The sequence below is a fragment of the Candoia aspera genome, chromosome 10, assembly GCF_035149785.1.
Source record: "Candoia aspera isolate rCanAsp1 chromosome 10, rCanAsp1.hap2, whole genome shotgun sequence".
NCBI classification, from domain to species: domain Eukaryota; kingdom Metazoa; phylum Chordata; class Lepidosauria; order Squamata; family Boidae; genus Candoia; species Candoia aspera.
This window is the reverse complement of record NC_086162.1, coordinates 23856528-23879199: the sequence shown is the minus strand read 5'-3', so window position 1 is coordinate 23879199 and position 22672 is coordinate 23856528. Positions and strand designations below refer to the sequence as shown.

At 47.5% G+C, this 22672-nt stretch overlaps 1 protein-coding gene across 6 annotated transcripts in view; it reads left to right on the top strand.

Annotated features, from left to right (window-relative positions):
- Positions 1–4827: 4827 nt before the first annotated feature.
- The window catches only part of MEIS3 (Meis homeobox 3), a 42912-nt gene continuing 25067 nt past the window's right edge, over positions 4828–22672 (top strand). For 2 of the 6 annotated variants that reach the window (XM_063311898.1, XM_063311897.1), the window contains exons 1-3: positions 4828–5801; positions 9192–9394; positions 16093–16240. In XM_063311898.1, the coding sequence (XP_063167968.1) occupies positions 5790–5801; positions 9192–9394; positions 16093–16240 (363 nt within the window). In that variant the 5' untranslated portion in view covers positions 4828–5789. Of the gene's footprint in view, positions 5802–6467; positions 6561–8357; positions 8381–9191; positions 9395–16092; positions 16241–21746; positions 21798–22672 lie in introns of those variants that run through there. The other 4 variants (XM_063311892.1, XM_063311893.1, XM_063311896.1 and 1 more) reach the window with 4 other exon arrangements.

Genomic DNA, 22672 nt, shown 5'->3' with positions numbered 1-22672 from the left:
TCTCCTTCCCTCCTTCCTTCCCTCCTCCCTCCCTCCCTCCCTTCCTTCTCTCTTCCCCTTCCTTCCTTCTCTCTTCCCCTTCCTCCCCCTCCCTTCTCTCCCCCTCCCTCCCTTCCCTCTCCCTCCTTCCTTCCCTCTCCCTCCTTCCTTCCCTCCTTCCCTCCTTCCTTCCCTCCTCCCTCCCTTCTCTCACCGCCTTCCTTCTTCTCTCCTTCCTGCCTGCCTGCCTGCACTACCCTCCTAGTGATCCCTTTCCTTCTTGCCAGCCATCCTTCTGTCCCTATAGAGCAGCTGGGTGACCCAGCCTGGCAAAGGAGTATCACCTGGGTCCCTGCTTGGACCAAAGAGCTGGGGAACAAAGCCCTCACATTCTACCCTGGGAGAAGAAAGGACAATAAATTAGGTCCACAGGACTGGGCCTCACAAGTCCAGATGACCACTACATGTCAGCAAAGAGTTAGGGTTTTCGGTACTTCTTTCCTGCCATCTACAGACCACGGGTGTCCACAGGGTGCCAAGATGGCAGCGACAACAGTCTTTGATCACACCACTATGGCCACCATCTTGACTTTTTTGACCATACTTTATGGACACCCCTGCAGCAACCATTTGGATATGTGCAACTCAGATCCGGTAGCCCTATTTTAGCCCAACTATAAACCCAGATGGAAACTGAGTGGTTTAAACTTTTCCAGTTTAAATCCTCAACTGTTCAAGAAAATGTGGAGTTGTCTTCTTCTGGTCCACGTGAAGTTAAAGCGGAGATGGGCAGCCTTTCCTTGGCTGGAAGGGGGTCACCCTTACAATTTCTTTCTTCTGGACACGGAGGGCAGCAGTCGAGTGGAGCAATGTTGCCTGGAGGGCAGAGCCGGGATTCCCCCTTTATTGATGTTTTTCTTCTGAAAGGGACTTTGATTTTTAAACTGTGCTCTGCTTAGCTTGGGTGCCGTCCACTGGAAGGGCAGGCAGTGATGCAGCTCTGGAGGGAATTCCAGGGGATTTGAGGGCCCTATCCAGCCCAGGGCCTGCAGGTTGCCAATGTTTAAATTAAAGCCACAAAACAAGGATAACCAAAACAAAAAACAAAACCTCACACTTTCCCTGCACATGGATCCTACCCGCTAGATTTTTAAGCCCCTGCTCACAAACAGATAAGTAAGTAAGTAAGTAAGTAAGTAAATAAATAATTTTTAAATCTCAGCATTTAACTCTCATTCCCTTCCCTTCCACCAACAATAGTATTTTGGTCCCCAAGTTTGCAAAAAATCCTTCCAGTGCTCTTCTCCTTAAGCCTTCTCTTAGGGAAGATAATCGAGCAATTAGCAACAGATTACCTTTAGTGGCTCTTTCTTCTTAATGAAGCCTTCGGTAATAAAGTGCCAATTAAAAGCAGAAGAGCAGGAAAGAACAGCTGAGGAGGTCCCATCCCACTCTTTTACTGTATTCCAGGTCCAAGGCCTGGATTTTCCTAGCTGCTCAGTGCCAAGAAGGAAGTTTCCCTATTCTTTGATAATCCTTTGTGAGTGGGATGCTGGGGGTGGGTAGGGAGATTTGGCTGGAATTCCCACCATCCTTCACAGAGAAACCATGACCAGTCAAATGGAAGAGAGTTGGAACAAAGATTGCTGTTTCTCTGGGCTCAGCGTCCCCCAGAATTTTCATGGTTCATATCCAAACGTATAATGGAGAACCTCCTTTTGCTCACCAGCACAGTACAGAAAAGTCAAGTTTCATTGGGCTAAAATGCAAACACAAAATAGCTTGCCTAATTTGGAGGCAGAGGCTTAAGCCAAGAAGGAAAAAAGAAAAGAACGCCTACAGCAGTGCGGAACTGGAGACGTCCTACGGCTGGATCGGCACGTACGGTTTTAGGTACTGATCTGTAAAATTTCCAATCAATGAAATCTATGATACAGTATATCAGACCCTTGCGGAGATACTGGGCGTGATGCAGAAGGTGGAGTTTGATGAGTGCCTGGGCCAGCCCCCCAGCTGCAGCCTAGCCTGCTTCACAAGCATAGCCTGGCCAAGGGGGTGGGGGGCTGCTTACACCTTGCCTTGAGTTACATAGATGAGACGGGAGATATACATACAGTGTATCGTATTTATTATATAGGACAGTCTTTTATATCAGAACACGGCCCTTTAGATTTGTTTACTTCAATTATTTATTTTCTTGGCTTGGCTCTTGAATTTTCCTTTGTAAAGCAAAGTGATACCCATGAACAGTGATTTTTTAAAAAATTCTTATGAACCTCTTTCAGATTTGGCCCCTTTTTTTCAGGGTTGTCTTTTATTTTTTTCCAAGAAAATAGGGTCCCTGTACATACCCATAAATATGGGGGGGGGCTTGTTAGAAGGATATGATTGGTCCCTTTAGGTGTCAGGGTGGGGGGGAGGAGGTGTCAGGAGTGTCAAGGGGGGTGAAAAAGATCCCCAGGCTATGACCATTCAGTTGAAACCGTGCCCCTTGCTCATATATGTTGCACATGCAGTGCGCATTAAAAGGGGTGGGGCTTTGATGGTATGGTCTTGACTTTTTTGCCCCCCTCCCCACCTGCAGGCACCCCGGAAGGTGTTTCACTCTTGACTTTTGTTTGTTGCTGTGTATTTTCTTGAGTATTCCCAATCCTCTATAACTGATTTTAAGAATTTAGATGGATTTTGTGCTTGGTCTGCCCTTTTAATCTTCATTGCGAGCATTAGCAATTGTACCCCGTTCAAAGTTGGTTCTGACTGGAGTGGTTTATAAACCCTGTAAAAGTAAAACAAGACAAATAAAACAGACACCCCAAGTAATTCTCCCCTTTCCTTGATTTCCCAACGATCCAAATGTGCCAACTTTTAAGTGCAACCTGCTCAAAGCTGGGATCTCTCTGAGGATGAAAAATAGTGCAGGTCTGCTCCATTCCTGCCTTTTTCTGCCCCCCACCCCCACAAAGGCAGAGGGATGCCTGCACGGGCCGAGCTGACCTGCAACAAAGAATTAACTGGCCCTTTTGGAAATCAAAGGTGACCCCTGCCAGCACCGGGCGGGCAGGACTTCAGTTTGCATCTTTTTTTGTTTAGATCTGTTGTTGACTCCAGCTTGGTATGTCTCTGCTTTGGATAAAAGGTTAGTCGCCTTCGTAGTGAGATGGGCAGTGTATAAAGTTGACAATAAATAAAATAAATGCCTTTCTAAACATCCCCTTAAGGAATGGGGTGCCTCTCCTAGCGAGATGGCCCTCTGCCCTGGCCATTCCACAGAACAGAGGGAACGGATTTTGCCATGCCAACACACCCGAGCCTTCTTCCGTCCACTGAAGGGAAGTCCACTGGGGGTCCACTAAGCCCAACGTGGCCCATCCTGGCCAGGTTCACACTGGGCATGGTCAAACAAAGTCAAGATGGTGGCTGCAATGGTGTGACTGAAGCTTTGCCTGGTTTTTGTGCTCGGGCAACTGTTGCCACTGCCATCTTGACGCAGTTGACCTTGCAGATAACCCTGCTTTGTGCCATCCTCTAATATGCATTCTTTGTTTTTTGTTTAGTGCAGTGTGAGTATGCAGCCACGGTGATTGGTAACCACGATTGGTGGCTTATTCAACCAACTGGGTTTTAGTCACCTGCTTTGGGGCAGAAGCGATAACTGGCTGGGTTTACACAATCCACTAAGCCATACAACAGGGTTTATAAACCGCCAACAGCTGCTTTCTTCTATCTCATTTTGCCCAAATCAAAAATGGCACATGTGCAATGTTTTCCCACCCTGCACATCTGGCTTGTGTGTCAAACCTGGGGCTTCCCAGCATGCACATCCTGTCCTCTCCCAATAATGTCTGCCATCTGTTCAGCACAGCCCTTCCTTCCCACCTGCAGAGCAAACCCCTTGGCGGGGAAGCCCACAGGGCGGCATGAGTGGCACAAGGTTTGCTTTCTGCCCACCCCTGGCCATGTTATCTTGCCCTTGAACCTGGAAGTCCCATCCTGAACCTCTACCAAGAGCGCGGGGGGGGGGGGTCATGCAAACACATCTGGGTACATAAAGCTTGTCACCTTTCTCATTGCAACCACCACCACCGAAAAGGGATGCTCCCTTTCTGTAGCTCTTGGACCCCAGAGGGAGAAGCCAAGCAGAATGAAGACTGGTTTCCCCCAGAGCCTGCTGAAGTCATCTATGCCCCCCACCCCGTCTCCTCCTCCTCCTCCTCCTCCTTTTCCTGAGCTGACTTGAGTGTGTTGGGAGGGATGTCTCCGTGTCTGTCCCAAAACTCGCATCCCAAACAGGTGCCTGGAGCAGGGAGGGGGAACGAGGGGCACGCGGCCCCTTCTCCTTCTGCCAGCCGACCTGGACCAGGGTTCTGGGCCGCTTCCCAGCGGAGCCGGGAGGCAGGAAGGGAACGAGTTAAAAGAAAAGGCCCTTCGACTTCCGGATGTGTTCGTAGCTGAGGGCTGTGCAGAGAAAGAGCGCATCTTTCCCGTCTCTCCTCCTCCTTCCACAGATTCAGCGCCGGGCGGGCGGGGTGGGGTGGGGGGGCGGCGAGGGAAGGAAAAAGAAGAGCAGGCAACGGCGGGTGGGGGGGCAGGCAAGCAGCCTCTTTGATCCCCTCCGGCACCTCCACCTTTCCTATAACTATCCCCATTCGACCAGAAAAGCCCATCCAAACTCTCAAGTCGCGTGGGGGCCTCCTCTCTCTGCCCCCCCCGACCCATTCCCCCAGATCCGCTGCTGCTTTAAGAGGAGGAGTGCCGGAGAAAAGTGGCAACCCCGGGCGGGTGCGTGTGGATCTGTGTGTGCGTGTGTTTCTGTCTCCCTTTCTCTGCCACCCCCCACCCCCCCCAATACAGGGGGCGGGTGAGGGCTGAATTCTCCTCGGTGGTGATGCTGGGTGGGGGGGCTTTTGGGAACCTCTGAGCCCCCCCACACCACACCCCTCTTCCTCTTTCTCTGGCACCTTCTCTAGCTTTCTCTCTCTATCAACTGGGGACGCGTTTAAAAGGGAAAGGGAGAAAGAGCGGCGCGCGGGGGGGGGGCGCGTGGTCGGGAGTTGAGGTCCATGTTTTGAAGCCTAGAAGAAGAAAGGCAAGAAGAATAGAGAGGAGCGGGCGCGAGCGCCTTTTCGGGAGGAAAAAGGCTCTGGGGGGGTATTTCCATCCAGCACCCCATCATTTCCCTTTTGTCTCCCCCTCCCCCTTTCAAATTACCACCCGGGTTGTGCATGTGTGTGCGTATACACACACACCCCGACACACACACAGTGCGAGGATCATCAATCATTGGAGGCTGACATTCTCAGCCCTCGACGGACAGCAGCAAACGGCAGAAGCGAAGATCTACTTTGGAGAAAGGAGGGATCCGCTACGGCCAGCTCTCCAGATCTAAGCCGCTCTAGTTTTGCGTCCCTTCCCCCAGGCCCCCACTTCCAGGCAAATCTCACCGCTGAAGTCCCAGCTTGCATTCCTGCTTAGCTTTTCTTAATACTAAGAAAAAGGACTTCTGAAAGGACGGCGTGGCTTTTCTGATTTTTTTAAAAGAATTTGTTCTTTCGAGTTATCCAAATAGATCGCTCCTCTCTGGAGGGGAGGGGGAGAGAGACTCGACCTGAAAGCAAACTCTGCAACAGTTTCCGGCTCCCCTTCTTCGCTCCAGCCGCTTGGAATTGATGGGGATGCAGGAAGTGGCCGAAATGAACCTCTTGTTTTGGGGAAAGAACTGACGCCTTCCTGGCTCCCCCCAAAGCCCGCTTCTCCCGGGGGGAGACGCCGGAAGGAAAAGGAACCCTGGAGAAAAATCTTGGGAGCGTCTCATGGCCCAAAGGGTAAGTGAGGATCCCCTCAGCCGCCTCCCCGTCCGAGTAACAGCTTTCTCTTTTAATTAGGCGATTTAAAATACTATTTTAAAGAGATAAATAAATCAGACAGGGCCTGGCTGAGGGGTCGGTGTATAATTTTAAAGTCAAATCCTCAGGGTTGTTGTTGTTGTTTTGAGACCGGGGGGGGGGGCGGGTTTAAAGGATAGACCTGATATAAAAAACCGCGAGGCGTTTGAGTTGTTTTCCCTGAAATGTGCAGAACAATTCGTGCAAATCACTCGTGGCTGGACCCTCTCTTGTTTTCTCAACCTTCCCAGGCTGGCCATTTTGCACCACAACTTCTCACTTCATCAGTTGTCTGCTTGTTTGCGTGTTTGTTTGCACACCCTTCGTGATGGCCCCGTAAGTCTCCAATGAGATTTGGGACTGAGGTGGTGGAAGGAAGGGGAGAACAGGAGATTTTTTTTAAAAGTAATTTCCCTCTTTCAAATGAATCCAGCAGCTGTCACTTCTTGATCTAACTTGATGCTTCGAACTCTGTCTTCCCTGCATGTGACTTTGTGAGTTAAGAGCTTTTTCAAAAAGCGAAGGGGAAAAAAAACCCAAATATTGACTGCTGTGCTGTTGAACGTCTCCATAGCAAACTAACAAACAGAAAGCAATGGGGATGACTTAAAAAGCAGAAGGAAAAGAGGAATGCTTGACTTCCCCTGTCCCCTGTCGCTTTGATGTCCAGCTGCTCATTTGAAAGCTTCAGCGGAGCAGGTTTGTGGCACTTTATGGTGCCTTTCGAAAGTTTTTTCATCCTTTTTTACTCCTCTGACCCCCTCCATGGAACGGCAGAAAAGACAGCCGGCGTGAAAGCCTGAGGTTAATGTCTTTGCAGTTTGGCCCCATGTAAGAAATTCAGAACAGTCTTCCTAATTCCCCACCGCCCCAGTTTCTTCCAAAGTTGTGGGGGGCGGGTGGCAACACCCTCGTATCTGGAATCTCAGCTATTATATTTGGGGTGTGGGTATACTTCCAAGAAGAGAGAAAAAACAGTTACTTTCTGCTAAGTATTGCTGCTGTTATTATTTTCTTGGTATTTAATCAACTGCTCTTTAATTCAATCGAAATGTAGCTTACAGTCTTTCTTTCTTTCTTTCTGTCTTTCTTTCTTTCTTTCTTTCTTTCTTTCTTTCTTTCTTTCTTTCTTTCTCTCTCTCTCTCTCTCTCCTTCCTTCCTTCCTTCCTTCCTTCCTTCCTTCCTTCCTTCCTTCCTTCCTTCCTTCCTTCCTTCCTTCCTTCCTTCTCTCCCTCTTTCCAAAACAATCTTTAGCACTATTTGTTATTATATCTACTTTTCAAGATCTAGAAATCAGTTATTTCTGGAGAAAAGGGAAAGTTGGGGAGAGAAAACATCCAATTTTACAATTATAAAATCGTAAAAATTTTGGATTAATAAATTGTTACAATTGATTAATTTAAAAAAAAGTAGGATCAATACTTCCCAAAGCAAGATTTGCCCTTAATATTTTTTTTAAATGGACATATAATGTGTGTTCGCCTGTGTCTGCATGCATCCTTCAAAGAAGCTTCCCTTCTGAGTACTTTATTTTATTTTTTAAAGTGTATTCTGAAAAGTCAGTGGAGTCTTTGCAGAACTGAGTGAAAGGGAAGAAAAGAGAGGGAGGGAAAGGTTAAATGGATCGGCTCCTCTTTGCTCATAGCTGAGCTGTAAGACATGATTTAAATAAGAATAGTTGCTTGGCAGGGTGGAAAAAAATCGCACTTTTTCCCCCCGGGGGGAAGGGAGGGGAATTTTTGCTCTGTTTTGCTTTTAAAAAGAAAATTGTATAGTTTGAAGTGCAGTGGGGGATTTTAACTCAATTATAAAGACATTGATCCTCTTCCCTTAGAGAAGGAAGGAAGGAAGGAAGGAAGGAAGGAAGGAAGGAAGGAAGGAAGGAAGGAAGGAAGGAAGGAAGGAAGGAAGGAAGGAAAAGCAAAGGAAAATAAGTGCATGTTGATTCCATTTGGGGGGTGAGGGCATCTGGCAAAGAAGTGGACCAGGACAGGCTGGAAAAAAAAAAATTGGGAAAAGTGGATTGAGCGTGAAAAAGATCAGATTTTGTTATATTCTTCTTTTTAAGTGCCCAGTTACAGAAGCGGAAATATAGACCCGCACACTTTCTATGTCGAAACCCCTTAAATAAATAAATAAATAAATAAATATTCAAGCAGGAAGAGAAGGTCCGCGCGTGCCTAATCTCTCTCAAAAGTTCTGCTCCCTTTCAAGAAAGATGGGGGGGGACCCCAAGTGCCTCCTTCTTTTTAAAGTTTCTAAAGAACCGATCCGAAGGTGCTGAGTTCTGTTCTATGAGCCAGTCTGGGACGGTGATGATGATGATGGGTATACGCGTATGTGCATTTTGTTCCTTTTTAAGAAAACCGAGTTTATTTGTTCTGAATATGTGGGCAGGGTGGGGTGGGGGATTTCTGCAGCCGAGTTGAAAACTGCAAGCTGAACGGAGGACACTCCCCGCGGATTTGCCTGCAAACATCTGGGGTCTTTGGTTTTGTTGCTGAATGCCTTTTTAAAAGTAGGTCCCCGTGTGTGTGCGCGCGCGCGCGTTGTGTATGTGTGTTTTTCTTTCGGGGGAGTTGTTCTTGCTTCTAAATGGAAGCGATCCCCAAATCGAAGGCGCAGGGCTCGCCTGCGCTGGGCGGGCCGGGCGGGGGGGGGGGTGCTGAAGTGGCGCTTAACTACGCAAGGCCGCCGTCGTGAAATTGACCAGCGGTGGCGTGAAATTGACTTAAGTGGCGAAAGGCGCAAAAGATGGAAATTCGTGGCCAGTGACAGGAAAAGTTGGCGATTTGTTTGTCTGTTCTTTGAAGAATGAGCCGGCTATTCTATTCCACCCCCCATCACACACACGCGCGCGCGCGCACACACACACACACCGCCTTGAAATGAGAATGAGAAGGACCACTGCGGTTGGGGGTATTTGGGACGGGGTGGGGAGAGGGGGACGAAGAATACAAGGCAGGGATCGGCCAGGAAGGTCTTGGCGTCCGTGGAAAAGCCTCTGATTTTTTTCGGGGGGGGGGGGGATAGGGGATAAGGATTGGTTTGGCACCATTCTCCTGGCCTGTCTGCTTCTGTCCCCTCCCCGAATGCTTGGAAGGACACCTTCGAAATCCTTGCTTTAAAAGGCGTCCCCGGTTTCTTGTGGAGGCAAATGTCCTAGGAGGTCTGCCTAGATCTGAGGGAGCATTTCCTAGTTGCAGGGCAGGAGGGTGAGGAAAAGGTGCTGCGAAGCCTAAATCGGGAGTCTGAAACTTTCTTTCTCTCTTGCTTTTCTTCCCCCCCACCCCCCACCCCCCTCGGCACCTGATCCGCTCCTCGGACAGTACGATGACTTGGTACACTACGCCGGAATGGACGGAGTCTCTCTGCCGGCCTTCGGAGACCCACATCCGGGCAGAGGTCTGCAACATCACGCTTTAAGCCAGGGGGGCCCTTATGGATCGGCGGGGGTTAACCACCGGCCTGGGATGCCTCCGGGGCTGGGATCCAACGACGCCCTGAAGAGAGAGAAAGATGAAATTTATGGGTAAGTCTTAGTGGGAAGCGGCGGGTCGCCTTTCCCCGCGCTCTTGGCCGCGCGAAGGGCTCGCCTGCGCCGACACCCGCCGCCTGAGGGGTCTCCGGACCGGGCCTTCGTTCCCCTCTTTCCCCGAAGAGACCGGATGAGGACGGCCTGCTAGTTCGCGCGCCACGTCGGAGCGCCTCTCCGCCGGGCTCAGCCCCGGTGGCCAGCGAGCGAAAGGTGCCCGAGGCCGGGGCGGGGTTTTGCGCAGGGATCCCTTCCGAGAAATCGGGTCTGGTGTAGGGAATGTATAAGGAGCAAAGACAGACCCCGATCCCCGCTACTCCGCTTGCCGGCCGACTCGGGAATCCAGCCCAAGGGCGGATTCGAGGCCAGCCTCAGTTCGGCTGGATCGCTGGACGATCCTTGCACAAAAGCAGCGGATCGAATGCGGGCTTTCCCCTCTCTAGCCGAGAGGGGTCTGGCCGCCGGGTCATTTGCCCAGGAACGAGAGTGGCTCACGGGTTGGCTCAAGGGATCGATCCGGTCCGACCCTCTCATCGATCTGACGCCGAAATGGCAGCAGGTCGCATCCGCTTTCGGCTCTCCTCCCCGAACCCCAGATCCTTGGGTTCAGCTGGGCCGAATTACCCGACCTCGCCCTCTGACGTCCGGTCCCCTTCTTTCGGTCGGGAGATGCCGACCTACTGGATCTCCTTCCCGTGGGATCTTTTCTCTTTGGCTGCCGGAGATCCTTCTAACCTAAGTGTCTCCCCTGGGGGATCTACTGACAGATCTTTCTCACCTCGTTGTTAAGAAAGCTGCTTAGTGGGGTTCTGCCTCCTTTGGGTGGGAGGATCTGGTAATCCGCTTCCCTAAATCTTTGCCTCAGGAGGAAGGAGGAGGACGGAGTATTAGGTATGTTGCACAGCCTTGAGTTGTTCATAAAAAAGTAATAAAGGCGGGATAAAAAATAAATAAATTTTCCCGAGGTTCTCTTTAATCTCTGCTGATCCCCTTCTTAAAAAGGCCTGCTTGTCTTTCTTTGGGCCAGTAGACTGTACATTTCCACTGGGGATCAAGTCTGGGCGCTGGGTTGTCCTAGCTCGGCCCACAGCCCTGTGGACTCCCTTCTCTCGGTTTGCCTGCACACAACATGCTTAACTCGATCAGTGGGTATGTTTTCAGGACACGATGCGAGCTGGGTTAGTTTTAATCTTGGTGGGATTTTTTTCCCCGAAGTGGCCAAGGTGGGAATACAGCCCATCCCATTAGTTGATCATTCAGAGCATTGTGAGTACTCAGCCAACAGGTGGGGTTTTTTTCCCCCCCAGTAACCAAGTTAAGGGTGATGTGTGGGTATGAGATTGAGGCCTTTTCTGGTTGAGGAAGGGAGGCTAACCTGCAGATGATAAGGAAGAAAGGGCAGACCCCAGAGCACTAATATTTTATGTGTTTATTTGTTAGATGTATGTCCCACCTTCTGTTCAGGGGCTCAAAGTATCCCCTGCTCTCATTTTCCCCCACCACAATGACCCTGTGAGGTAGGTCAGCCAAGAGAGATGGGCCCTGGAGGCTCCCATAGCTGGGGGATGGGGGGGATCCAAACCTGGGTCTTGCTGGTGCCAGTTCAGACCTCAGTCAATGGCTCCCTTTGGCCCTGCCACGCCAGCCAAATCCTCTGGGTTCTACTGGCATGAGAACGTTGCTTTGTGGTTTGAAGTCTAGCCAATGTTAGGGAACATAAAGGGTTCTAAAATGAGGGATCCTGTTTGGTGTTTCGGGTCAGCCTGCAAAAAATCAGTTGTGCCCCTTTCCCACATACCACATGGGCGGGACGGGGGGATTGCCACAAATTGAGGAGGCTGCCTCTAGTTGCAAATCTGATGGCTGAGCAAATTCTTTTCCTCTCCATCTGAACAACTGGAGCAAGCTTTTTTTGTCCAGAAGGATCAAGGCCCTTAGGTATTATTTGTATACAGTGTGCCTTTGGTTAGGGGTTAGCAGCAGATTCAGGAGGTTAAGTGTCTTGGGGTGACAGATTCAGAGGGCAGCATGATTAGGTCAAGGGGCTTGATGGAACCTCCAGTTTCAGCGGCATTCTACCGGACCACAGGACAATCAAGGTAGCCACTCCCTCTGCTTCTGAACTTCCCCTGAGACAGGCTGGGTTGTTTTTGGAAATGAATATGTAGCTTCTTCTAATTCAATGCTACAGTTCTTAGGAACTGTAAGAGAAGGGCAGGAAGGAGTGTGAGGTTTGGCTACATATCGGGGAATGAGAAGCTGCTTGCTCCCTGCTCAGTGGAGGATTCCCCCCCCCCCTCACTTAATTAATGCAATTTATCATTGCAAGCTTTGCATTTACATGGTTTCACAAACTACTTGGTCCTTTGTGCACTGTTTGAGGTAGCCGGCTCTATGTTGAAAGGTGAGGAAAGAATTTGGTAATGTTGAATCTCTAGGAAAGGAATGAAGCCTGTGTGTGTGTGTGTGTGTACATGCAGACTTTTGTAAGACCAGAGAATAGATCTGGATCTGGCTTCTCCAAGGTCATATCCTTAAGGAGTTGGATAGAGTTTCCTTTTTATTGAATATATGAGAAAAAGAATTCCATTTATCACCCTGTGATAGTGTTTAAAGCTCAAGCCTGAGAAGAAAACCTGAATAGTTTCATTCTGTGGTACAGAGAATGCAACATAAAAGGATTTGGTAGGACTGAACAGGGTTCCTAAACCCACCTGGTCAGGTGTTTTCTTTCTGGCCCGATAATTCTGCAAGCCCACAAAGAGAGCCTTAAAATTTCCCAGGTATTCTGCTACCAGACCTTGAGGCTCCACTTATCTATTGGTATTAATCACTGTTGCAATGGCTTTCTTCCATGGCTTGGCCAAATCCAGCCTTTGATAGAACCTTCAGTAATATTGAAATGCCAGCCACCATATCCTCCAGCGGAATAATTAAAGGATACATCTTGGGCGTGTGAAGTTTTCACAGTACACCCTTCTGGGTCATGCTTAGTTCAACATACTGGTGGAGAAGTCCCATTTGAAAGTCATTTTCACCAGTATCCAATTTCCTCTCTTGGAGCAGCACCATCTCTTTTGAGAGTGCCACTGGAAGCTGATAAAGGGCATTGTATACGGAAGTTCTCGTTATTAGATGCTACAGGCCAGGGGTGTTCTCTTCTATTTGCAACCATTCTGGTCTATGGCCCTCCTAATTCCATGGAGCTTCAGATTTGAAGCCCCTGCTGAAAATCACAGCCCAGCTTCTGAATAAGCAGGAGGAAGAGGCCTCCAAAGGTAGTCATCAAACACAACCTGGGGACCATCTTAAACTGATCCACAGGAAAGTGGCTTCTTGTATGATTAGCTGGCATGCATATATTTCTCCCCCACAAATGCTTCACCTCAAAGTCAGAACAGAAAATGTCCAAAGCCAGGTAAAGCATTTTACTGGGACAGTTGCAGGCCCTGAGTGGTTTGATTTGATTTAGATATGAAAGGCAGCTTCAAACCCCAAATGCAGGAACCTTTGATGAGAGAACACCACAGTCAAGGTTGGAGTTGGGTGATACATTTAAGTAAATAGCAACACAATAAATACAGCAAACTAAGCTAGGCATCTGGGAGAGACCCATGGATTGGGCCCTTCGTGTACTGAAAGCTTCCCAGCCTCCATAGAAATGCAAAGACCACATTTTGACTGACCAGGTTTCACTGGTGTCCTCCCCTGCCAACACTGGTCTTTGCCTTGGCAGGGCAACTGCTTCCAACTGATCCCATCACCATGCCAGCCTCCAGAACCAGTGGCTGCTTCATCACCGACCAACCTAAGGCAGATGCTTCTCAGGATGGTCAGAGGTGGTCCTACCCCATGTTTGATGTGGAGGAGGGAAGGGAACCAAGCTTAAAATATAGGGGCCAAGAAAGGGAGGGTGGCGCATGAAGAGGATGGTGCAAGAAAATTGCCTTTTTCTAAGCAACTTGTGGACAAAAATAGGGTTGGGCATAGGTAATCAGTCTGGAATCAGTCTCAGTTGTTATTACTGATGGACTACTTTTCTTCTGAGACAGAGGTCCTTGAAGATGCCAGCAATGTCTCCTCCAAACCAACAAGGGTATGTGTGTGTAAAAAAAAGTCAAGGTCTTGACTTTGCTGATCCCCTGCAGATACCTCTGGTTTACCAGGGCTTTGATCCAGTGGGTGTTTCTGGAATTTTGAGAGTGTGCTGGTCCCCACCCAGGATGTCTACCCTATTGCATAAAATCAGTCAGGCAATTCTCTTTATCAAGAGACAAACTGGGGAGGTTGACACAGCACAGGAACCTAAAGCAGGCCCCCAAAGGTCACAAAAATGTATTTCACCAAAGGCCAGCTGGTGATGTTCAGAGAAAGATGCACACTTCAGTTATTGCAGAGGGAAATTCTGTTTGACCGCTCAGCTGGGATCCAGACTGAAGTAGTTTCTCAACCAGGATCTCTAAGTAAAACATACTTTTATGGCATTTTTACTTTGCGTTTTTATGCATGTGCTTAAATGTAATATGCAACACAATTCTTAAGGTTAACCTGCATGGCTGAATGCAAATTCAAGGCCTCTTGTTTTAATTCTTGCGTAGATTTAAGGGCCTCAGAAAATCTCGGCAAGTAAATTTCCACCACCAATAATTTTGACCCTGCAGAAAGACCCGGGCTGTGTCTTTTTACTCTTAACACTCTGGTCAGTTGACAGTTTTGTCACTAGAGAAGGAAAAAAAATGGGGAGGGGAGAAAAGAATTGCCCATCTTTTAAATCCTGGATTTTTCTACTCTCCTAGTTTCTCAACCTGATTATTCCTTAGTTGACTGGAAATATTATGGTTGGGTTTTTTTTCCTGCTAATGAATGGTAAATATTTCCTCTGCTGAATACTGATATTAATGCTTCCTAATTATAAAGTCTTTTTTTCAAGCTTAAAGGAGGATGATATAGAAAACTGAATTCAGGAATTTCAGAAGGCCAGCTCAGCTTCCCTCTCAGATAATGCATGTTCCATTCTTCAGGGTTAGAGAGATCGTTGGACGGTTGCGGGGTGCTGAAACCAAAAATGCCCTTTGGCGCGTGCACTGCTCCAAAGATCGCCAATCCTAAGGCAGACTAGGGCATTTTTTTTCTTTTTCTAGCTGGCTTAGGCTGTCAGTCGAGAAAGGCCAAACTCCGTTTTCAAAGCGTTGCTTGAGCAGAAAGGCCTTAAAGCAGACTGATAGATTTCCTTTCGTCTTTGACTTGTGTCTTATAGTCTGAAGCTTCCCAGCCGTCTTTGAATATATACACACACACACACACACACACACACGTATATGTATATTTCTCCCCCATGCTATGAGACATTAAAGTGCCCTTTCCTCCTCTACCCCCAAATCACTGGTTACAGCTAGCAGTGGTTTTAATTTGCCACTTTCTTCTCTGCAAATTGGACAGGAAGAGAAGATGGATTGTTGCAGGATTGAAGGACTCCCCCCCGCCCAGTTGCGTTTCTCCTATGAAATCAAAATGTTCTGTGGAGACACTCACTTAACAGTTATTCTGTGCTGGGCCCCTGCCACAAATATTTGTGTAACATATGGTGCGTGAACTTGTGTAATGCATAGTTGGGAGCACACAGTCTGTCCCTAGCTATCCATCCAAATCCAGCAGGAAAAAAGGGAGGGAGGGAAGGAAGGAATTGAGGGGTGGACGTTACTGTTTGGAAGTTGGAACCCGTCATGACATAAATCATAGAAAGGATAGAACTGGAGTGCTAGCCTACCAGCATAAGCAGTTTGAAATAACTTTAACCCTAGCCACAAAAAAAAAAAAAGTTTCTTATGGTACATGCAGACTTTTATCTTCTCCCTGAAGTTTTCAGCATTCATTCTTCCCTTGCAACCTTACAGATCCTTTGATCTCTTTGCCGGTCAAAACGCTACATTTCCAATGCAGATGGACTTGAAGGATGATGATTTTGCTTTCCCTCTTTATTTTTCTCCAGGGAGGGAGCCCTGCATGGGGTCTGGCGATGAGGCTGCACAGTTGGGGCTGAATGTGATGCGTGTCGGTGCTGCTTTGGGTGAGGCACCAGTTGCTTTATGGTGGAGGTGGCTGATTCCTATCAGCAGAGTCCTCAGCTGTTGGTGGGATGACCAAGGATGGGGAAAAGTCAGAGATACGGAGCTGGAAGGCAATATTCGGTGATTTTTAAAGCCATTCGTTTTTCTGACTTTCTGCGAATCTTCTGCTAAATTTAGAAAGCCTGCCTAGAGCTAGCGTGCTGCCTCAGGTTTATTCCTGGAGCATGCCCCTTTGAAATGGAAAAGAGACATATCCTAAAACATGCAGAGTGTGCCTTTGAGGTCCTACTGACCGACTGGGGCTTTTGTTCAAGAACAGCAGCCATTGAAGACTTGTGAAGGAGGCAAATGTTGGGACCTGGTGTCCTCCTTTCGCCTGGATTTAAAAGTATGTGTTCCCTCCTACTGAATGGTCTTTAATCATTAACCATTTGTTTTTCTTCTCACCAAGAGCTGAGGATGGACATAGGCTTCGGTTTTTCCAGTGTGCCTCCACTGGAGCCTCCATGCCACTGGTTCAGCGCCCAGAGTCACTGGTTTGAGATGGGTGGCTATACAAATTGAATGAATGAATGAATGAATGAATGAACACACACACACACACACACCGTTTCCTCTTCTTTTTAGGCACCCCTTGTTTCCACTGCTCGCCCTGGTCTTTGAAAAATGTGAGCTGGCCACCTGTTCTCCCAGAGACACTTCCGGTTCTTATCCTGGAGGAGATGTCTGCTCATCGGATTCCTTCAATGAGGACATTGCTGTCTTCGCCAAACAGGTTGGTTTCTGGAGAAGGGGAGGCATCACAGAGAGGGGGAGATGTGTGGGTTCTTGGCAGTAGAAAACAAAACAAAACATTATGCTTATAAACACATTTTTTAATATAATAGTTCTGAAGAGTATTTCTTAGTCCACATGATGAGCTGCAAATCTTGTGGCCCATCCAGATAAATTAATGAAGACATCTTAGCTTGGAAGCAGCTCTAAACTCGTCACAGGTGACTAGATGATTGGCTACTCATAAGCCCGCATTGAAGTTGAGGTCTTGGAATAAAATCTGGAAAAACATCTTTTTTCTCGGATAAAGGTTTGTGGTGCAAAGACATGCTGGGCTATAATGTATTCCAGAGGATGAGGAATTCTGACAGAGAGAGAGAGAGGTAGATAGGTAGATAGATAGGTAGGTAGATAAATAGGGAGATAGAGATAGATAGATAGATAGATAGATAGATAGATAGATAGATAGATAGATAGATAGATAGATGATAGCCCATGTCCTTGAAACAGGGTTTATTAGAAAGTCCTCATTCTAATGCAGACATTAACCAGATATTAACATTTTCAATATATGGACACTCTGATTGGTGAACAATGTCCGATATTGGCAGCAAATGCCATGGAAAGCTAATCCCATGGTCAGACAGGGACAGAGCACCCCTGCCAGTGCCAAAAAGAGGCAGGAATGGAATGTCCCCAGTCTCATAGAGATGCTGGGATAGTGGACTCCTCTCGCATCTGCCATTTCAATATGTGGATTTTTCTATGTTTCGCTGAACTCATTAAACATTTTTCTTCCACATCTTGATGCTGATCATAAAATCATGATGTGGCTGTTGCTACAGGCCTAAACTTGTCCATTTCCTAGGTGGGGGATTGGGATGGGCTTGAGTCAAATAATGCAAGTTTACAATCAATCAACCAACCTTCATTTAGTATGTGAAAATACCAAATACTAGAAACAGTGTTTCAGAAGAGCCATAACATCTGAATGAAACTATGGGTATCTCAACTACCCTGAATGTCCTTGCTTAAACTGGGCATTAATGACACCAGCTGGCTTGGTAGCCCAGCCCAGAATGAAGGCTCAACCTAGTAGGCATGGCCCCCACTGGAAAATCTGGGGGAGCATGTACCCTGCCACCCCCCCAGTTTACACCCATGGCTGCCACAGGGATCAGGAGTTGCTGGCCTGAGTGGATACTGCTGCAACACCTTACAGTCACAGGAGATCATGAGGTGGGCTGACCCAGATGCACGTGAACTGCCATTGGCTTTCTTGAAGAGATGTCGTAAATAACTTCTCTGGGAAGTGGCTATGGGGCTCCTGGCAGAAAACCTCCCCACCATCCGGAACAACACTTCTGAGGCTTCTATAGTGGAAGCTGAGAGTCAAATTAGAAAGTTGAAGACCCCCAACTTAGGGCAACTTTCTTGACCATAGTTTGAGACACAGGTATTAAAGTGTGATATGGCATCACAACAGGAGCATCTAGCAGTGTTTCTCAATCTTGGCAACTTTAAGACATGTGGACTTCAACTCCCAGAATCTGGGAGTTGAAGTCCACATGTCTTAAAGTTGCCAACTTTGAGAAACATTGATCTATGGGGTGTGAGTGTGTGTGTGTGAGAGAGAGAGAAGTCAGTGCAGTCACCATCTTGACTTTTCGACCCTCCCTTCCCACAGATGCCCCTGATCACAAATCCATTGTCCCACAAAGTAACAGGGCCTCTTGATTTTTGTAAAATGTTTTTGTCCCCAGTTACAAGAAACCCTGAGGCCTTCTCTTCTGGAAAGATCTCCCGTTGACCTCTGGGACATGGAGAGGATTATGTAGTAAAATCTTCCCCCCTCTACACATCCAACCTCTCAAAGGCCGAAATATGGAACATTTTAAAAAAAGTTCTACGGTCCTTCATCAGCAGCCAATGATTCAATCTGTATAATAAACTAACCATGATTAACTGTACTGTGGCTTGCTGGATGAACCCTGATCTCCATTTACTCGAGTCACTGTTCTAAAAGATAATCACATTTCTAGGCTTGCAAAATTTAAAAGTCAACCAGAATGTCGTGGGAACTCTGTCAAGTTGGGGCAAGGGATTTCAGGAGCACGTCCTGGATGGACAGCAATACTTGGGTGAGGGGGGAGAGGTGGAGCAAGGGGGTGTGTGACCTCACATGCATCATGACATCACTGCACAAATGGTGCAACTCGGGTCCTTTCTGAAGAACAAGAACTCCAATGAGATCTACTAGGATTTTAACTGGGCCTCCTTGGTGTCCCCTGAAATGGTGTCATTTGAGCAATGATGCGTGAGGTCATCTTGACTTATATCAAATGTCTGTGCTGGGAGATCAGAAAGGTGCCAGCTTTAATCCCCACTCTGAAATGGTCTGTATAGTAAAAAAGTGGGTTCAAAATGTGTTCAAATAATGCATGCATAAATAAATCATCTCGTTTCATTAGCAGCCCTGGCATGAGATGAGGGTAACATAGTTTAACCTGAGCTGCAAAGTGTTTCCAAAGTGGCTAGTTTAAGGGACGTGGAGCACTCAACAACCTTTCCTCCAACACAGGGGGAGAATAGGATAGCCACTTCACATTGCCCAATGGTGGGGCCAGCGGTGATGTAGAACGGTGTTGCTCAAACTCAGCAACTTTAAGATGGGTGGACTTCAACTCCCAGAATTCCTCAGCCAGCATGCTGGCTGGGGAATTCTGGGAGTTGAAGTCCACCCATCTTAAAGTGTGCTGGCTGGGGAATTCTGGGAATTGAAGTCCACCCATCTTAAAGTTGTTGAGAGTGCGCAGTGCCGATGTAGAAATGCAAACGAGAGCCCAGTTTCCCTCTAAGCCATATTAGTGGGTGCGTTTCCTCCATTCTATGAATTCCTATGCTCCAATAGCTGATAAAAGTTAATTCAGCATCTATGACCCAAATATTTCCATATTTTCCCATTGTCTATAACAGGCAAGACAGGAGCATCTGCGGGGAAGAGGGAGGTCAAAAAATTTGGGAATGTGGTTGCCACAGGACGATCAAGCTCTGTCCCCTTTTTTATGTACACTGCAGGATGGGGTTTTGCTTGCGCAGTTGTAGCTGCCATCTTGACTTTTTTGACACAGGCACATACTCTTCAGACCCCCCTGGCAAGAACTATTCCTCACCCCCCATGCAGTCAACCTCAGGGTGATCCACCTCCACTTAAGCATGGAAGTCTTTTGGGGGAAAAATATTGTTTGGTGATTATCGAGCCACTAAGGATGTCCTTGGTGATCAAACAGAACTTACTGTTTCGAACTGGTTTCTCTGAGCTGGCTGAGCAATCAGACTGAGGGTGGGTAAATGAAAGAATGTGCATACTGAAAGAAAATTTTCTGCTGGGCAATTCATCCTTTTCTACTAGAGTATGGTATTTAAGTTCCTTTGGCTGGGACTATGACAGGTTTGCCAAATTCCCCTTTAAATGCATTCCAGCACCTTCAGCAAAGAGGCTCTGAGTAACAGTGGTTGATTACTCACAGGCAAAAAGACAATGCGTTATTGAGCATGTCCAGAGTGCTTTTCCTTTCTGCAGAAAACTGGATTGAAGCTAGGGAGAGAAGGGGTCTCTGCATTGGCTAAATAGGAGTTATGGCCACGTGGGGGTTGGGGGAAGACAGCAAGCAAGAGGTGTTTTTACTTGATGTGAGAAAATAGCATTTTATGTATTCTCTCAGCCCCCACAGTACCAGTTCTGAAGAACGTGTGTTATTTCTAGCTGAGAAACCATCGGTCAAATCCAAATTCTGTATTGTCTGACCTTGAAGGTTGCCACCCCTTTAGGCCTTGCATAAAAATGAGGACAATAACAATAAAAATACTTATATTCCACACATTTTCCCCATTCCCGGCTTGATATCCAGGGCAGGGAGTGAAATTCTGGCCCTCTCTCTTTAAGTTCCAGTGAAACAGAGAACGTACCCGTTGACCTGGGACTTTTTTTTTGATTAAAAATCCACATTCAGGATGATTCATCAGCTTGCTAATATGATAAATCAATCAATGTTTCAAAGCCAAATTCTCTGTTTCTTCCCCAGACAAGGGGCTGAGCTTCGCCTTAGTGAAACAGTCTGTGGGGAATAGGCAAAGGACATCATATGTCAGAGGCTGGAATAATAATACCCTTATGTTCTTTAGTTGGGAGGTTGGGGGGGCGGAGAGAGAGGTTTCTGAAGAGTGGAAAAACTGCTGAATCTTTTCCCTCCATCCCTGGATTTTCACTGCCCCAAATTCCTCCAACCCCCCCTACCCACCCAGCCAAGGATTTAAAACCTACTCCAAGCTTAAAAGTTGAGTTGCAAGATGCCTTGAAAATCCTACAGAAAACGCTGGGTGGGGTGAGAACCTGAAGCACCCAGCAGAGAAAAGGCTAAACAGCCTTTCCTTTTCAACTCTCCACCGCTTTGGCCTTGAAAAGGAAGGAGGACATTACGGTCCTGCTCTGCAAACTCTTCTTGCCCTTGGCTGGGGATGAGGACGTGACTTCTTGCGACTCACTCGGATTTTTTTACAGAGGAGAAGAAGAAAAGCAGAAGGGGGAGATTTGCATGTGCCCCCCCCCCCCCGCCTCCCGCAGTGCTTTTAAAAATATATACCTAGACCTTGTAAGACTAGGGCAGCCTTTCCCAACCTTCTGACCCTGGAGGAACCCTTGAAATATTTTTCAGGCCTCGGGGAACCCCTGCACTTTCAGGCTCAAAGAGAGGCCAGGAGTTACCAAATTATTGCATTCGTTTCATGGGTAGGCCCGTCTATAGGCATGAACAGGGTTCCTAAGCTGAAAATAAGAATGAAACTGACCTCTTTCATGTGGAGTTGCCCAAATTTGAAATAATTTTTTAAATACATCGTGATCTCCCAGGGATCCCCTGGTGACCTCTTGCGGAACCCGAGGGATCCACGGAAGCCTGGTCGAGAGACCCTGCGCTAGAGAGAAGCTGTCCTGGGCTCTGATCCTTTGACCTGCCAAATGGGGTCCTGGCTGGGATCTCTTTAAAGTTGTCACCCTGGGAATTTTTGGAGTTTGACACCCTCCCTTAGTCTCACAAAGAGAGCGCCTTGGATTTGTAAGGCTCGCTCTACAGAGCCCTTTGAAAGGATTCCCCACCCGCAGGGATCTCCTCTCGTTTCATTTCTGAAAGGAGGCAGATGCAGAGGAAACTGACCTTGTGTTTTGAAGCGGGAGGGGAAACGTGGAGGAATTTAGCCAAAGCAGAGGAGGGAGAGACAACTTTGGAAAGTGAAATATACCGATTCTTGCCAGCTGGAATTCTCCAGGGGTAAAAGTCACTCTTCTTTTGCCGTTTCTTTACAGTTTCTGGGAAATGAGAGAAACAGATTTTTTTTTCCAACAATGCACGGCTTAGATTTCCCTCTATCGTATTTTCCCTCTACTAACGCTCCTTCTGTTTTCTTCTCTTTCTCCATCCCTGCTCCCACCCCCAAATGTCTCTTTTTAGGTTAGGACAGAAAAACCTTTATTTTCTTCCAATCCTGAGCTGGATAATTTGGTAAGGATGCTACTCTTTTCCTATTTCTTTTTTTTTTTTTAAGAGGTCACCAAAAAGTGTTGTTCCTGTCAAACTTCATTTTCATTCTCTCTTTATTTCTCTTTCCCTTGTAACTATCCCCCTTTCATATCTGTGTCTGCTGAATGGGTCACTCATCTTTACCCATATGTACACTTCAGGAGTCATCACTTTTGGCCTGCTAGTCAGCAACGGGCAACCAGGAATCAAATCTGGCAAATGAAACTGTAGGTCAGGTCCTGCCTCTCAGCCTTCATGTCCTAGAGGAGTCTGTCATTTGGGGAGAAATAATTGCAGCCTACCTCACTGGGTTGTTGTGCAGATCTGCTCTGGAATCGCTCCGCTTAAAACTGGATTTCCTCCCTGTTCTCAGCTTGATGCCTACCATGCTGGTTGGCAATTCGGGGACTTTCAGATTCAATATATCTGGAACTGTTGGGGGATTTAGGGGCTGAGTGGGAAGGAGCATTCCCAGGGACCTTGGGCTTTGATTAAGCAATACAAGTATGAACAGTGGCTTTTAGGAATGGCGGGAAGCATGGGAAGTGTAGTTCATAACACACAGCTTTTCTAGCCTAATCCTTTGCATTGGATTGTGGGGGTTTTGGGTGGCTTCTCCAATGTGATACCATTCAGTCCTGAATCAGGCGAAGCAGGTCTGTCTGGCGGATGGAAAGCATGTTCTTGGGAGCCCCTTCAGACAGTCTCCAAAATATCTGGATCCAGGATCCCTGGGAAACTGAATTGGCTAGAGAAGCTTAAAATGACCCATCTTTGGGATCAGATTCAGGTATTGCAAAGCTGCCAAAAACACAGGTGTTTCCTTCACTGAGCTTGTGATGTGCAGAGGCCATTTC